This window comes from Triticum urartu, chromosome 4 (genome assembly GCF_003073215.2).
Source record: "Triticum urartu cultivar G1812 chromosome 4, Tu2.1, whole genome shotgun sequence".
Taxonomy (NCBI): Eukaryota; Viridiplantae; Streptophyta; class Magnoliopsida; order Poales; family Poaceae; genus Triticum; species Triticum urartu.
The window spans coordinates 49,988,027-50,005,016 of record NC_053025.1 but is presented as its reverse complement, the minus strand read 5'-3'; the positions used below and the strand labels follow the sequence as shown (position 1 = coordinate 50,005,016).

At 44.6% G+C, this 16,990-nt stretch overlaps 3 protein-coding genes across 5 annotated transcripts; 1 reads left to right on the top strand and 2 right to left on the bottom strand.

Moving 5' to 3' along the window:
* Positions 1 to 6,528: 6,528 nt before the first annotated feature.
* LOC125550583 lies at positions 6,529 to 9,500 on the top strand. Of its 2 annotated transcripts, none has more exons than XM_048713608.1 (9): positions 6,529 to 6,896; positions 7,030 to 7,091; positions 7,208 to 7,269; positions 7,363 to 8,200; positions 8,297 to 8,389; positions 8,496 to 8,585; positions 8,686 to 8,745; positions 8,841 to 9,001; positions 9,108 to 9,500. In XM_048713608.1, exons 1-9 carry the CDS (start codon positions 6,737 to 6,739, stop codon positions 9,187 to 9,189), a joined length of 1,608 nt encoding a protein of 535 aa, XP_048569565.1. In that variant the 5' UTR covers positions 6,529 to 6,736; the 3' UTR covers positions 9,190 to 9,500. The 2 variants fall into 2 exon arrangements, with proteins under 2 accessions (XP_048569565.1, XP_048569564.1); XM_048713607.1 differs by having other exon boundaries at positions 6,534 to 6,896; positions 8,487 to 8,585.
* A 555-nt stretch (positions 9,501 to 10,055) lies between these two features.
* On the bottom strand, positions 10,056 to 12,116 carry LOC125550585 (type IV inositol polyphosphate 5-phosphatase 11). 2 transcript variants are annotated; one of them, XM_048713609.1, is made up of 8 exons: positions 11,907 to 12,116; positions 11,636 to 11,789; positions 11,417 to 11,547; positions 11,247 to 11,344; positions 11,025 to 11,150; positions 10,684 to 10,871; positions 10,478 to 10,615; positions 10,056 to 10,375 (listed from the first exon to the last, which is right to left on the bottom strand). In XM_048713609.1, the coding sequence occupies exons 1-8, from the start codon at positions 11,939 to 11,941 to the stop codon at positions 10,211 to 10,213; spliced, it is 1,035 nt and encodes a 344-aa protein (XP_048569566.1). In that variant the 5' UTR covers positions 11,942 to 12,116; the 3' UTR covers positions 10,056 to 10,210. The 2 variants fall into 2 exon arrangements, with proteins under 2 accessions (XP_048569566.1, XP_048569567.1); XM_048713610.1 differs by having other exon boundaries at positions 11,247 to 11,323; positions 11,907 to 12,115.
* Positions 12,117 to 13,359: 1,243 nt separating this feature from the next.
* On the bottom strand, positions 13,360 to 16,034 carry LOC125550586 (mitochondrial import receptor subunit TOM6 homolog). Its single transcript, XM_048713611.1, has 2 exons — positions 15,730 to 16,034; positions 13,360 to 13,604 (listed from the first exon to the last, which is right to left on the bottom strand). The coding sequence occupies exon 1, from the start codon at positions 15,898 to 15,900 to the stop codon at positions 15,730 to 15,732; it is 171 nt and encodes a 56-aa protein (XP_048569568.1). The 5' UTR covers positions 15,901 to 16,034; the 3' UTR covers positions 13,360 to 13,604.
* Positions 16,035 to 16,990: the final 956 nt, after the last annotated feature.

Below are 16,990 nucleotides of genomic sequence, written 5' to 3'. Positions count from 1 at the left end.
AATCAAGATAACTAGTAACGGCAAGCAAATTGAACAAATCATCGCCCACAACTACTTTGTGTTCTACTCGTGCATAGAATCTACGCATAGACCTAGCTCATGATGCCACTATTGGGGATCGTAGCAGAAATTCAAAATTTTCCTACGTGTCACCAAGATCAATCTATGGAGAGACTAGCAACGAGAGAGAGGAGTGCATATTCATACCCTTGAAGATCGCAATGCGGAAGCGTTACAAGAACGCGGTTGGTGGAGTCGTACACGCAGCGATTCAGATCGCGATCGATTCCGATCTAAGCGTCGAACAACGGCGCCTCCGCGTTCAACACACATACAACCCGGTGACGTCTCCCATGCCTTGATCTAGCAAGGAGAGAGGGAGAGGTTGGGGAAGACTCCGTCCAGCAGCAGCACAACGGCGTGGTAATAGTGGAGGAGTGCGGTACTCCAACAGGGCTTCGCCAAGCACTACGGGAGACGAGGAGGGAGAGGGGTAGGGCTGCGCCAAGAGAGAGATCAAATCACATATGTGTTATGTAGCCCCATACCTCAAGTATATATAGGAGGAGGGGAGGGGCTGCGCCCCCTCTAGGGTTCCCTCCCAGCCCTAGATCCCATCTAGGGTGGCGGCCAGAGGGGAGAGGGAGAGAGGGGGGCGCCCTAGGGTGGGCCTTAAGGCCCATCTGGACCTAGGGTTTGCCCCCTCCCACTCTCCCTGCGCCTTGGGCCTTGGTGGGGGGCACACCAGCCCACCTAGGGCTGGTCCCCTCCCACACTTGGCCCACGCAGCCTTCTGGGGCTGGTGGCCCCACCTGGTGGACCCCCGGGACCCTCCCGGTGGTCCCGGTACGTTACCGATAGCACCCGAAACTTTTCCGGTGACCAAAACGGGACTTCCCATATATAAATATTTACCTCCGGACCATTCCGGAACTCCTTGTGACGCTCGGGATCTCATCCGAGACTCCGAACAACATTCAGTAACCGCGTACATACTTTCCCTATAACCCTAGCGTCATCGAACCTTAAGTGTGTAGACCCTACGGGCTCGGGAATCATGCAGACATGACCGAGACATCTCTCTGGTCAATAACCAACAACGGGATATGGATACCCATGTTGGCTCCCACATGTTCCACGATGATCTCATTGGATGAACCACGATGTCAAGGATTCAACCAATCCCGTATACAATTCCCTTTGTCTATCGGTACGATACTTGCCCGAGATTCGATCGTCAGTATCCCAATACCTTGCTCAATCTCATTACCGGCAAGTCTCTTTACTCGTTCCGTAACACATCATCCCGTGATCAACTCCTTGGTCACATTGTGCACATTATGATGATGTCCTACCGAGTGGGCCTAGAGATACCTCTCCGTTTACACGGAGTGACAAATCCCAGTCTCGATTCATGCCAACCCAACAGACACTTTCGGAGATACCCGCAGTGCACCTTTATAGCCACCCAGTTACGTTGTGACGTTTGGTACACCCAAAGCATTCCTACGGTATCCGGGAGCTGCACAATCTCATGGTCTAAGGAAATGATACTTGACATTAGAAAAGCTTTAGCATACAAACTACACGGTCTTGTGCTAGGCTTAGGATTGGGTCTTGTTCATCACATCATTCTCCTAATGATGTGATCCCGTTATCAATGACATCCAATGTCCATGATCAGGAAACCATGACCATCTATTGATCAACGAGCTAGTCAACTAGAGGCTTACTAGGGACATGTTGTGGTCTATGTATTCACACATGTATTACGGTCTCCGGATAATACAATTATAGCATGAACAATAGAAAATTATCATGAACAAGGAAATACAATAATAACCATTTTATTATTGCCTCTAGGGCATATTTCCAACATTAATGTCTTTTCATGGTCGAAGAGACGGCCAGACAGATGACATGGCACAAAGGGGGCAAAAGAACCAAACTAGATGCAGATGGGAATCTGATGATGGTACAAACATCAGATGGTGAAGCGTGGAAGCGCTTTGATGCATTATATGCAGAAAAATAGCAGATCCAAGGCATCCTCGAGTCGGCATCAGCACGGATGGGTTCAGTGTGTTTGGTCTGATGGCAACCCAATACAGTTGTTGGCCCGTATTTGTCTTTCCACTCAATCTCTCCCCCCCCCGGACAGAATATGCAAATAAAGACATTTTTCTGATGTTGATAATTCTAGGGCCGAACTATCCGGGGAAGAATATGAATGTGTATATGCAGCCGCTTAAGGACGAATTGCAAGAAGCTTGGGATAATGGGTTCAAGACATACGACACCTTTAACAAACATAACTTCGTAATGCGTGTCTGGTACATGTACTCGATGCATGACTTGCCAGTGTATGCGCTATTCGTTGGCTGGTGTGTGCATGGAAGGTTCACGTGCCCCACATGCAAGGCAGCTCTTGAGTTTCGTTGGCTGCAGGCGGGTCGCGGTTTTTCTTGCTTCGACTTGCATAGACAGTTCCTGGATCCTCGTCATAAGTTCAGGAAAGACAAGAAGAGCTTCATGAAAGGTAGAGTTGTCAAAAACTCTGCACCACCTCCATTGATAGGCCAAGAGACCCTGGATCAGTTAAACGCTTTCGAGCTAGATCCAGAGCGTCCAGGGTATTTCAAGGGGTATAATTCGAAACATGTCTGGACTCACAAGACATGTTTGTGGGATCTGCCTTACTTCAAAGACCTCCTTTGCCCATACAACATCGACGTGATGCACACTAAAAAGAATGTCACCGAGGCACTTTTTGGTACATTGTTCGGCACGGACGGGAAGTCAAAGGATAATACTAAGGCTAGAGTCGATCAGGAGGCGCTATGTGATAGACCATTACAAAACATGCAAGAACCGAAAGGAAAGCAAAACTGGACGAAGCCAAAGGCATGGTTCAATCTTGGAAGGTCAGCTGTGAGGGAAATTATCTTGTGGGTGAAAATGTAGTTGATGATGACCATAACTTCGTGATAGCACACTACGAAGCCAAAAATCGCCATTTGCATAATCCGAAGCCTCGGTACAATGCTGGCGACCCTAAATCCAACGACAACCTATTCAAAGGGAATCTCGCACCAGCCGGTTCTTCAAAACCAATATCGTTGGATGTCTAAGAATGGCGGACAATTTCGTTGTATATATTCACCAACCTAATAGAAGTGCGGCCGTACATCGAGTAAGTTCTCGCGTACATCGTTTCGCAACTTCTAATTCCTTTGAACTGCTCTTATTCCCGGATATTTTTTTATATAATTGATATGTCGCCAAATTCTCGGATGGAGCGGTGATCCAAATGGAATCCATCAAATAGTATGAGCTTCTGGAAAAGCAAGGAAGCGGCTTTCCCGGTTTCATCTCTTGGTTCAAACAAACGGTAATTTCCGTTAGGCCATTCTCGTTTCTTCGTCTAATTTGCGGCTAATGCAATAATCATTTCGTATTAAACTTGTAGGCTAATTCAGAGTCTATGGATGCCGAATTGAGAAAAGTCGCTAATGGTTTTGACTTTAAGGTCCGTTCATTTGACAAATACGACATCAACGGGTATCGCTTCCGTACCTACGACAAAGAGCTATCTATGACCGACCGAAAGTCTACAAATTGTTGTGTCTCTGCTATCAGCGATGGAGGTATCGAGTATTATGGGAGAGTTGAAGCAATTTATGAACTTCTATTCTATGGTCAAAACGCACCGAACGTCGTAGTCTTCAAATGTTACTGGTTCCAGCCGAAGGAGACTAGAAGGACTCATGAACATACAGGGCTAGTCGAAATCAAACAAAGCACCCATTTAGATGTTCTCGATGTCTATATTACGACTCAACAGGCGACCCCAGTTTTCTATCTATCATGGGCCTGCCAAATCGATCCAAATCTGAATGGTTGGGATGTCGTTTATGAAGTGCCGCCGCGTGTTAGACCACCTCCCCCCAATGAAGAGGATTATGAACCTCACATTCACCCAGGCACATATGAAGGTGAATTCTTCCAAGAAACACGTCTTTCTAAAAAAATTCTTCAAGAAATGCTCTACTTCACACCAGAACATTGAAGTAGACTGCGACTGTGAACCCGACTTCACCCCCTAGCCTGAACAAGAAGAGGTTACTGCTGCGGATGACTTGTCAATGCTTGATCGATTACGTAAAGGGGGCCTTCCACATGTTGATGTCGTTGAACCCAATGAGCACTTCATTCATGATAGTGATGATGATGATGATGCATTTATTGATCCCAGAGCATTTATTGAACCCGAAGATCTAGATTATTATTAGGTATTCAATTTTTTATGTTGTACTTGATTTATATATTTACTTATATGATTGTATGATTTATATAGTTACTTGTATAACTTTCTTACTTTGTATGATTGTTTGTTATACATAGTGCCATGGTCTTGATATCCGTCCCCGTCGGCCCTCGCCCACTTTATGATTCAGATGTGGTAAATTATCTTTTATAACTATTTGTTGCATTTTACATTTATGACAATTATGGCCATCAAGTTGACATAGACATATTTTTATCTAGGAGATATGTGAACCGGAAATTGCAACTGACCCTCTTGTCAAGAAGTTAAATTTAATTGAAAAATAAAATGAGTATTTAAAATAAAAAATTAAAAGAATTGAATAAGAGAAGATGAAATTGGAGTTGTATGCTATCGATGTCATCGATGACCACAAGATGAAGATGAATGCAATGCGCTTGAAGATTAAGAAGATTAGAAAATATGCCATTGATAATGAGGCTTGGTATCATTATGCCGTTGCATCAATTGTTACCTTGGTTGCGATCTTCATCGCATTTGTTGTGATGAGGGTAAGTTTTCTCTAGTGTTTTGCTTAACAAATGCATACTTAGCTTATTTTCCTCCTAAATGGGATAATTACCTAAGTTAGATAAAAAATGAGCTTTACTTACGTAAGTTGGCTCGAAAATGGCATCATCACCTAGGTTAGCACAAAATTGACCTATACTTACCTTATTTTTCTCCAAATTGACATAATAAGCTTAGTTGGCTAAAAATGACATGATTAGCTATGTTAGCTCTAAAATGACACAAATAAGGAATAACAAGAAGAAAACAAGAAAGAGGAGAAAAAGAAAGAATAGAAAAAGAAAAAGAAAGAATAAAAGAAGAAGAATGAGAATGAGAATGAGGAGGAAAGGGATAAAAAGATAGAAGAGAAGAAGAAAGATGATAAAAGAAGAAGAAGAAGAAGAAGGTTTGATTCACTTCATGGAAGCAGCATTAATGGACTGCTAGTGTTTAGTTCTTATGTTCATTTGTATTGGTGAACAATGTAAAACTATGTATGTATATATGGATGAACTCCGTGAAACTATGTATGTATTGGATCTTTTAATCCCCTATGTGTTATGTTGCATTGATGGACTGCTAGATGTTTGATACATGGGTTAGTTTGATGTTGAAACTATATATATCATATATATCTTTTGAAAATGCAGGGATATAACAGGAAACAAAAAATAGCAACAATACAGGCACTTTGCCGCCCGCCCCCGACGACAAAGGGACCTTTGCCGTCCGCTGCCAACGACAAAGAAGCCACGTGGCAGCAACCTGGGAGCAGACCCATTTGGTCAATTTGCCGTCGGTGGCCGACGGCAAAGAGCTGGGTCTGCTGACGCATCTGCTGACGTCAGGACGGGCAGCTTTGCCTTGTGCTAGCGGGCAGCAAAGGCTGCCGTTAGCCACCTAACGTGACTAACGCATGTTTTTACCGTCCATGTTCTTTGCCGTCCGCCGCTGACGGTAAAGGGCGCTTTGAGGAAACATACGGCAAAGAACATGTTTACCGTCGCTCTCTTTGTCGGGCAAGTTTGCCGTCGGTGGCGGACGGCAAAGAGCTTTACCGTCCGCTTTTGGTGCCTTTACCGTCTGCCATGGCGGACTGCAAATAAGCTGATTCATGTAGTGTCATGAAATTGGTGATGGCGGATAGTTGATAATGACGACGGCGTCGAATCCTTCTCTCCGAAGCCCGGAACAGACTCCAGATCAACCCTCCCGATGAAGAACATGAGGTGGTGGTGGCTCCGTATCGTAAAACATGATGATTTCTTTTCTCTGGATTTTTTCTAGACGAATAGGTACATATGGAGTTGGAATTAGGGTTGCGGGAGCTGCCAGGGGCCACAAGCCTGCCGGTTGGATGCACCGACGACTGCACGGCCGCAAGCAGACATGCGTGACCGTTTGCCACCTTCAAACGGACGAAATCGTTTTGGGACATGCATTGGAGTCACCCTTACGAGTTAATCCCGTGTACGTATGCGTGTCCGTGTAGTGTACGCATGTCATAGTCGGTTTGGGACTTTGGGTAATCTAGCTTCATACTACTCCGCACGATAAATCTGGTACTCCGTAGCTTTGCGCGTGCACTACTCCGCACGGCCGGGTTTCACCTTCACGCCCGGTGTTAGCTTACAGCATCTCTTTTTACTGCCACGTCGCCAACGGCCCACGGTTTCAAATCAAAAAATAAAAAAGGGAAACGCCGCCGCTCCAACGGCTAGTTCCCCCCAGCCGCTCCCGGATCGGACTCAAAAATCCATCGCCCAACTCGCCACATCCACCACAGCCCACAGCCTCGCCGTAGCACACCATCTCCGACGCCGCCCGCCGCTTTCGCGAGCTTGCTAGCTAGCTATATCGCCGATCCCACCGAGCCGGAACGCGGAGCAAGCGCAGATGGAGATCCCCCGCAGCCTCGGCGCCCAGGACAACGAGGAGGAGGAGGAGTACGACAGCGTCTTCTACGAGGACATCGAGGCGCCCAAGTTCGTCGACCTCACCGCGCCCGACGCCGCCTGCCCCGCCGACGACCCCTCCTGGTTCTGCCTCCGCGTAGGTAAGCAATCAAATCATCCTCCAACCCTCCACAAGCAAACCCCCTCATCGCCGGCGTTCGCCGTCGAATCTGAGACGCAAAGACACCAAATTCGCCTCGCCGCTGATCCGCCACCGCGGCGTATGATATGCAGGCTGCGACCAGAGGCACGAGCACGTCGACCCGGAGGCGCTGCACCGGAGCTTCGTCATGCGGGTAATCCATCCATCCATCGCTCTCCCGAATCGAATCTCGCGGCTTCTCGTGTTTGATTGATGCGCGACTGAATTCGAGGACTGACGGAACCGAGTTGTGATCCGTTCCCCCCGCAGGTCATGGCGGCGAGGAGCCCCAACGTGAGGCTGCAGAAGGCCATCAGCAGGAGAAACCAGAGGTGCGCGTCTCTCATCTGAATCTTTTTCCTTTCTCGCCCGCCGCCGGCCTGAATTACACTGTAATTTAGATCGGATTTGTTGACCCCGTGCAGCTCGACGCTGCCGAAATGCCCCCACTCGGCGCCGGCGAAGCCGCCGAGGACCCGGATGACCAGGCTGAGCCTGGCGACGGGGGCGGCCGAGAAGGCGGCGAGGGCCGGGCTGCAGGGCCACCGGATTCGCAGCCTGAGAGATTCCCCGGTCCGGACCAAGGCGGCGAGGGTCGACGCGTCCAGCGCGAGGAAGAAGGCTCTGACCACGCCCCGGAGCAAGACCGTGCGGCCAAGGCAGGAGCCGTTCCTCAGCGTGAAGCACCAGAAGAAGCCGGTTGCGACGGACGCGGCGGAGATGAGGGGGACCGTGGTGAAGGCGCTGTTCATGAGCACGCCCAAGAAGGAGACGCCGGCGAAGATCCAGGCTCCTCCCGTGGCCGAGGTCTGCTCCAAGATGAAGAAGCTCAACCTGGCGTGCCGGGAGGTGCCTAGCAGGTACCTATCGCAGCTGCCCACGCCGAAGATCGCCAAGAAGTGCGAGGAGACGGCGGCGGTGAAGAGAGTGCAGGAGCCAAGGAGCGGGAAAAAGATGATCCTAGGCTGTTCGGCGAAATGCGCCAACGCCGAAATAAATGAAGGGAGCCGAAGTGGCCGTGAGAACATCAACGCGGATGAGAACTCGTGTAAACGAACTGCAAGGCGCAATTGGGGGCAAGAACCCAAGGAGGTGCTGCAGGGACCACGGGTTGAGGTGGCGGAACCATTGCGGCCCGACATTCATGGCGACGACAAGGAGAATGCGCCGTGCGGTGATCAGCTCGCCGAGCAAGCCTTGAGTCGGGAAGAAGAAGATGAAAACAGCAAGCGGTCTGAGAACAGTGAGAATGCTCCTCAAAAGGTACTGAAACTCTGACGTTAGTGATGATGTTTGCCATGGTTTAGCTGCTGTGGGTAGGATGTGGTGAACCTGAAATGCTGCCATGACTAATTGCAGGTGCTTAAAAGGCAGAACAAGGTAGTGAATGCGGAGCAGGGAGGAAAGCTTAAGAAGAATACCATCCTGAGGCCATTCAGGCTAAGGACTGATGTGAGTTATGATTGCATTGCATCCCACGTTTGCTTGTTTTTGTGAAGGATTTTCACTCGGTTTGCTGAAGGGCCTTTACTCTTTGTGCTGCATTTAGGAGAGACAGGTATTGAAAGATGCAAATCCAGAAAGAAAACCGACGGCGGCCGAGAAGAACGCCATGCCAGCACTGAAGGATGAAAATAGGCGATTGGTGGTAAGTTGAATCAGGAATGCACAACGTTAGATTTCTGATTTCTTGGACTACCACCTATTGGTTACTCAATTGTTCTATGTACTATTGTGATGTGATGCAGCAAACTGGAAGATGCACTGATGGAAAGGAAAGAGAAAAACTGACTTGTGGCGAGAAGCAGGTGAGCATTTCCCGGTCCAAATCAATTTAGTGGTAGTAAAATTTAGAAACACACATGCTGAATTGCTTACTTATCTGTCCATGTTGCAAATTCAGAGGAAACAAATTACACACACTGCCACGAATCGGCTTGGTGAATCCAAAACGGTTTTGAGTAACATCCGGCCCAACAATGTGAGGCCTGCGCTGACTAAAGGAAAAACCATAGAGAAATCACAGAGGGCAGCAGCATCAACGAGAACAGCCAAAATAACAAGGTTTGCAAAACCAAATCAGTTCCTTCCCCTTTCTGAATTTCTGAATTTACACATTGATTTCTGCATTTTAGCACATCATGATATCTTTTCCTTTCCCTGTATTCAGTGGTTTCACAGCACCGTCTCGAATTGGAGAAAAGAGGAAGGCCTCGGTGAAAACATCCAGGCTTCAGGAAGCAGCAGCTTGACTAGAACATGTGGCAAAAAAATTAAAGAAGACAACGATTATATTGTCTGCTCCATCCAAAAGACTGAGTGTGTATCTATGGCGTCGAACTGGTTTTGTGAGTTTTGTCAACTAGAAGTGTACACTAGGGAGGGGGTTGGCCAGGAACTCTCACACCAACAGGGTTCTGTCAAGTTTCCCTGTTTTTGTCCATGAAATTGGTGTGATGAGTAAAACTCTTTGTTCTGTACCATCTTTACTAGACATTCTTTTGTAGCTGAAAGCCCGAAAGAAATTTAATTCAGTGGTGAAATGTGTATCTATGGCATTGAATTGGTTTTCTGAGTTTTGTTAACTGAAAGTGTGTACCATCTGTTTCTGTACTCAAACCGTCAGTGTGAACCGTTGAGTTTCCTTGTTTCTGTACCATGAAATTTGTGAGATAGGTGAAATTGTTTTGTTTTGGTACACCCTTATATACTAGACAAGTAGATGTTTATTCCAAATGCAAATCTGTACTGAAAATCTGTAGTGAAATACAAAAATCCAAGAAAGTTAAGAATTGTGTTCCTTGGTTAGAATTTGGGAAATCAAAACGCATACTGTTCTTGAAAATTAAAAATTCCTAATATTGAGGTCCCCTAAAGTTTGAACCTTAAACCCCATGAAACAATGTGCTGTGATAAAGAATCTGCTCTGCCATGTCAATGCCATATTTGACATGGTACTGTGTGTATTAACCAAAGTTTGGTGTCTGTATATGCTGGGTATTTCTGTTTCCTTACTATAAGAACACATCAGGAAGTTGTTTGTAGCCTGCTGACCAATTCGAAAAATCCACGTCACCATATAAAATCGAGAGGGTACACAACAACAACAACAACAACATGAACATACGGTCGACATTTTGACTTTACCAAATTACATTTAGCGAAATCATTTTCAGAGGATAGATAATGATCTGTGCTATTTGCCTTTACAATTGTTGTTACAAAAAAATAAGTCATCTAAATATACTTGTGATTGTCAATTGTAACATAAATCTATGAATCACCACCACGTACTTTCAGACAAAGATGAGCTTTCACAGGCTTGTGATCAGAGCTGCTAACACAGTCAAGTGCTTCATATGAACTTAACACCGCATCCAAGCCAGAAGAATTGTCAACCTTGAACAATATCCTATCTGTCCAAGATGGCACTCTGATCTGAGGAAGTGAAGAGCATATGCATAAGACATTATTTTTCCAGAATATGTACAATTTCCTTCAGACAAATTGACATCTTAATATGATACTAACTGAAGGTACCTTGTAACTTGAATCGTAGTTGCTACTTCCGACATTATATTTGTATGTTGGCTTAAAAGACAAAGTCCCTTCACAGTACCCATGGAAGACTTGACCCTTCTCAGCTTCTTGCAGCAGCTGGTCTCTGTCTCTTAGCTTCTGAAATAGCGCATATATGTCAGGCATTTATGTCATGTAAAAATTGAATAGGTCCAGCATACACTTACACTCTGGCGATTCTCCTCGATCATTTTCCTTGCTGGCATCGAGCTTATTCCTTCTAATCTGTAATTCAAGTCACCGAGCCACACTGTTATGTCAGCAGATTTGGCATAATGTATGTCATTCTTGGAGAACAGCGAGTGCGAAATATGCCGGCATTCAGAGTTCCTCTTCTCCACCTTGCGTTCATGGGCTACACTTTAATAAGTTACCTTGTTACTTATTCGTAATAACATTTGAAAGACAACAGTTACTATTGAATTAAATTAATGTTGCTTCCGGTATTAGCACTGAGGTAATAAGACCCAACAATAAGAAATGGATTGACCAGAAGTTGGAAATCAACCTGCAAGATGGCAGGACACAAACACCATCCGGATCCCACTGAAGTTTACGTACATGGCCACAGCTCCTTTCTTCCTCCCAATTACGCCACCGCAGCCTCCGACTGCGTGTTCATCCACCTTCATTTCTGACCAAATTCAGGTATTTAAACAGGACTTATTTGATCAGATTAGAAGTGCTCTTTCAACACCAAGAATATTCAGCTATATAATAACATGATCACCTTTGATGTACGCTTCCGAACTCTTTGCCCCGAAAAGAAACATCTGAATAGACTGCATGGCCTTCTGGCATAACAAGCTGAAATTTTGACAACCATTGCTGTATTTCAGAATAAGGTGAAAACCTTCAAAGTGTTCATAAAAAAAAAGGTTAACGTTGAAGGTCCCTCACATGTGTGTATCAGCCATGGCTTCTTGCAGAACTTGTTCGACGCCACATTTCGGGACTTCTTGCAGCCCCACAACCAGCAAGTCGAACTTCCTGGTGGAGCTCACCAGCTTTCTTATGTCCTCCACAGACATCTTCGCGAAAGAACAGATATTAAACCAAAGGAAATGGCTCAACCACCATCAAGAAGAAAGCAGCCAAGAATATGAGTATATGATGCACCTTGCCATTCATGTTCCATGTGATAATGCAGACACAAAGCACGGAGCTGGCTGTGAACTCGCAAGCTTTCTGAATCCGGATCGTCTTTATGCCTTCATGAGTTCCATCCCCTTCAATGGAAACCATGCCATTGTTGTGCAGATCACCGAATATCCTGCGATCCCATTAGTATATACATCAATCATATGGAATTGCTCAAAAACAAATCAATCATATGGAAAGCAACTTTTAATAAGACTGCATAACTATTTTTTGCAAACAGATAATATACCATTTTGGAAGACTGAAGCTGCTGCAGTTGCCCATGTCTATGTTGGCCGAGCCCTTCCTTTCCGACTATCTTACGGGGAGAAGATTACAAAAGGGGACTTTTTATATAGCGATCTACTCCGAAAGTTCGACGTTTCTTCGCAGAAACCAAATTGATTAGATTTTGAGATGCTTCTGGTCATCACGTTTTCCTGGTCAGCAATTCTGGTGCAAAGTTTCAACATAGCAGTAGAGAAAAGGACAAGTGGAATGCTCAAGACCAGCCACTTGGATTGTATGGATTGGGTAGTTAGGTACTGGATACCTTTGATGTGACAACAAGATCGCCTTTGTCGTCGCATCATTACAAAGGACGCACATGTGAAATTGACTAGACACATACAGAGGACCAGTAGAATTGCTGCCAATAATGCTTGGAGACAAGCATGGCCACAGTTTTGCTTAGCAAGTAACTTCGTTGAACATGAGCTCTCTGATGGAGAAGTTCAATTGGGGAACATGTTGGACTTGCTGTGTTCCTGAAGTTTCACCATGCAAGCCTTGTGCATCACTGAACCGTATAGCCAGGAAAAGCAACCATGTTGTGAAAATGACATCTCTCATTTTGTTTTTCTCGTTTTATCCGGTGGCATACATATTTCTAATGAGCAGAAATGTATTGCCCTTTCTCACAAAATGAACAAGTCAGTAACACCCTCAGTGAAGTTAAATCAGCTGGGCTGCAAAATGTATTGCGCCATTTACCGCAAAACAGCTGTATTTACAGGAAGTACATCTCAGAAACAGCATATGGAATCCACTATTTAGAATATATATATTTCAAACAATCTCAGGTTTATCCAAGAGTTGATCGATACCAAAAAAAGGGGGAAACGGTACATAAGAGGGCAGCCTGTGTGTGTAGGGCTGTGGTGGGTGGGATGGCAAAGGAGATGTGTGCAGGAGTGACGGTCTTCGTCAGGTGGTGCTCAAAGTCAGTGGTGATGTGGTGATCTAGCACAGCGATCTTCAACGACTGCCCGGCCTGGCTAGGTCACCGAAGAAGAAGGAATCGGCTCATGGTCCTAAAAAACAGCGAGCTCGACATCAAACCCAGACAGCGGGATGGGTGATTTTTTTCAAGTTTGGTTTGGGGTAATGAGGCAACCCTGTTGTTTCAGTGTATTGCTCCCCCAGCTCTTTACCCATTTCATTTGAGCTTATCACCACCATATGGCATGTGGAACAACAGGTTTTCCAAGATCCAGGATCCGTCTGAGCTTTCGAGTTCAGATCAGGATATATCTCAGAGTTTCTACATGCCCTTATCGTTGTTTTCTTATCCAAGGCGCAATTTGCTCCAGGGACTACAAATTCGCATGGTTCGCAAAGATGCTGCTTCTACTAGTATCTGAATTGCATAAAAGACAGGTCTATGCTAGTGGCAAGAGGGAACAACCGGAACACATTCAGTATAGCAACGACAAATCACATCCCAGCAATAATGAAATATATGAGGCACGCATCACTGATTGTTAAAAACCCACAAAGTTGCTGGGGCAGTGGCAGTGGTAACCACAACCAACAGAGTTTATGCGAACACTGTCATTGAATTCTCACACTATAGAAAGACGAAATACTAACAAGGAAAACTAATTTCATGTTTGACAAGGTACTTCAAAGTCTGCTCCTGAGAGTAACTTAACCATCCCAGTCGCACCTAATAACAAGGATAAAACACATAGTCAGCATCTGGCTTATTGCAATTGGTATCAAACAAAAATAACAATTCAAATACGTTAATGCAACTATAGAAAGTCCAGAACAAAATCTTGTGGTGCAACCAACTGCTATTACCAATAACTTATCAGGAGATAAAGGATATTAAAACTCAAAACAGTGACAGAACTGAGTAGTTTGCGTTTGTCCACATAACTTCCTAGCATTGAATAATAATGAGAAAACAATGAAGTCTCAGCAATTTAAACAAGAGAAGATCACAGGGGAAGGAAAAAGATGGCTAGTGGTCTGGGGTCTCAGGCAAAACCACGTTCTCATCAGATTATGACTAATGGGCAGGAACCAAGACAATTCAATTCAATTAAACCTTGCACTTAAAATGAACCCAATGATAAGTGCCACATGTGTGGCACGGACCACTCCTGCCCTGATGTTTTTTACAACTAAAGTTGCCATTCAAAAGAAAAAAACAAATCCAAAATATAAACTGAAACTTGCCATCCGAAAAGAAAGTTGCCATGCTTTACAACTGATGAAGTTGTCATCCTCCCGTCACTAAACTTGCCATCAAAAACATTCAGAGTTGCCATGTGTCCGTGCCACATATGTGGCACTTATCCGGGTCCAAAATGAATTGGGCATAATGACTAGGTCTGTTTCTACAACTCAGAATGTCCAGTCAACATATGAGTATATGACTGATCAAGACCAACCTCAAATACAATTTTTAGTTCTTTCTAAAGCAGACAATAGTTAGCTTCTTCCCAACTTAAATCCAGTACAGTTTTTGCAGCTGTTGTGTTGCCAGTATTATAATGATCTGGTTAATGGGATCATTCGAAATATATATAATGGATAATCCTAACTGCAATGGTCAATTAAAAGATAGCTAACGACAGTCTTAAGAAAACATTACGACTATTATTCTATAAACAGCACAAAAAATGCACAAGCATAACTGACAAGATTCTACCATTCCTTCTTCAGAAGCAATGTCAATAAATAACAAACATTACGGAAGACTTTGCTTATGTACCACAAAGTCAATTCTACAAGAATTGTACTACCTCCGTCTCGGTGAATAAGTCATTCGTGTAGTTCTAGGTCATCAATTTGAGGAATTAAATATGTGTTATATGTCATGAAAAGTATATTATTAGATTTCTACACGGATGTAGTTTCTAAATATATATTTTTTGTCACATGTAATACATATTTAGATAGTTAAATTGTCAACCTAGAACTACGCAAATGACTTGTTCACCGAGATGGAGGTAGTATGTAAATATAGAACAATCTAATAGATAATGCTAAAAAGGAAAATTAATATTCAGAACATACTGGATACTGCATCAATGAAGCCATAAAATACAGTTATCATTGTTCTCAGAAAGGAGCCAAGTACCATCAATACATTAATACTTCTTGATTCATTGGCCAAAATTAAACAAGATAACAAATAACAGCAAGAGGTGCAACTGTGATCAAAACAGATAAAATACTCAATCTTACTGCATTTATTAAAAAAAGGGTTATGAACCAATAAATCGATCTTCCAATCACCATAATGATACTGCTAAAACAAGGGATTATAACATAGTTTGAGAACGGCAAATCAGCTAAACGAATTCAATATCACAACCTATCTAAAAGCTAGTTGGACTCTTTAAAACATGCTACTCCCTTCGATCCATATTACTTGTCGCTGGTTCAGTACAAGGTTAGTACAACTTCACAAGTAATATGGATCGTAGGGAGTATAATCTTTACAAAGTTGTCATGAAACATAACTTTTCCTTTCTATCTACTCGTTGAAGGTCATTAGTTAGGTTCAATAATTTCTCAGTTTGCAAATCAGCATTACCAAACTAAAAGATCATTAAAAAACCAACAGATCGCCTGCTTTACACACGAAAGAATAGAATTACAAGCTTTAGCAACCCTAGTAATAAGGACACTCATTAGAATCCGATCTACGGCTACGAAACCCTATGATACCGTACCAAACCGAGCGGCCGCACGACGATCCGAAAACGGATCACACGCTCACCGCACCCAAATCGACCAAACCCTAGAGAAGGAAGAGCGTGGGCGGGAGGAATCACCTAGAGCTCGAGCTTGAGCTCCGTCATGCCGGGCTCGCGGGTGAGGTAGTGGAGGATGTAGGGGGCGGCGCGGATGACGGCGATGCAGCCCGCCATGATGCTGAGATGCAAGCGCAGCTCCTTGTACGCCGCCTCCTTGCTCGGCTTCCGGGGCATCGCGCCTAGAAACATCTTGGCTGTCGTCGGCGGCGAGTTCTCCGGGTTCGAGGGTTTGGGTTGGGGATCTGGATGCGGCGGGGCTGCTGCTGCTGCTTAAACCCTAGGACGATGCGATTGCGGTGGCTAAACTTGGAGAGGAAACGGGTCGTATTTACGCCCGTGACCCTGGCGAACTGCGTATTTCCGCGCACGTTGGGCCCGGCCCAATTACCACGAAATCAGGAGTGCTCCTATTCGGCGCGGAGACCTCTTTTGAACCGAAATAGGAGTCCTGCGAGTTTTTCCTTTTTTTCGTAAATCCGTTTATTCAAATTATGTTTTATCTCTTTAAACCGCGTTCAAATCTTGATCCGTTTTCACCTTGGATTCCTCACGTCGAGATCTTCAAAACTAAATCGCTTGTTGGTAGGTTTTCACAAACTTTTTTTCACGAAAAAACCAGACAAAAAACCACACGGGAGCATGTTTTTTCCCTTTCTGAAAACCGTTTCTGAAAGGCACACTCGTGGCTCTTGCGGAAGCAAATCCGTGCTTCTCATGTAAGTGATACCGTGTCTTTCGCGGAAGGAAAAAAACATGATTTTTTTGTTTCGAGAGGCACAGTCACAGAAGCAAAATCATGCCTCTCGCGGAATCAAAACCATGTCTCTCATGAAGGGGAAAAAAGAGTAAACACGTTTTTTTTAATTTCCAAGAGGCACGGCCGTGCCTCCCGTAGAAGCAAAACCGTGCCTCTCGTGAAAGCAAAAAAACATGTTTTTTCATGAGAAAATTTTTTTTGAATATTTTTTGTCGAAAAGCTAAGAAAGGCCGATGAAAAGCTGAAAAAATGAGAGAGAGAAAAAAATCTGAAAAGCCGAAAATGCATGCAAAAAAGTAAAAAAAAAACAAAATCCGAAAGGAGCCCCAGAGCACGACACATGGCGTGCTCTCAGCCCATTCCAAATGATCTTTGAAAAGGTTCCCGAACGAGCGGTCCTCAATTAGTTGCTCCCCTCTGGACGCCCCCATTGGTGTCAATATTTTTATTTTTTGAGAAACATGTAGTCGTCCAATAGGACAGGCTCCGCCTGAAAGCTAGAGAAAATGGGTCGGACCACTC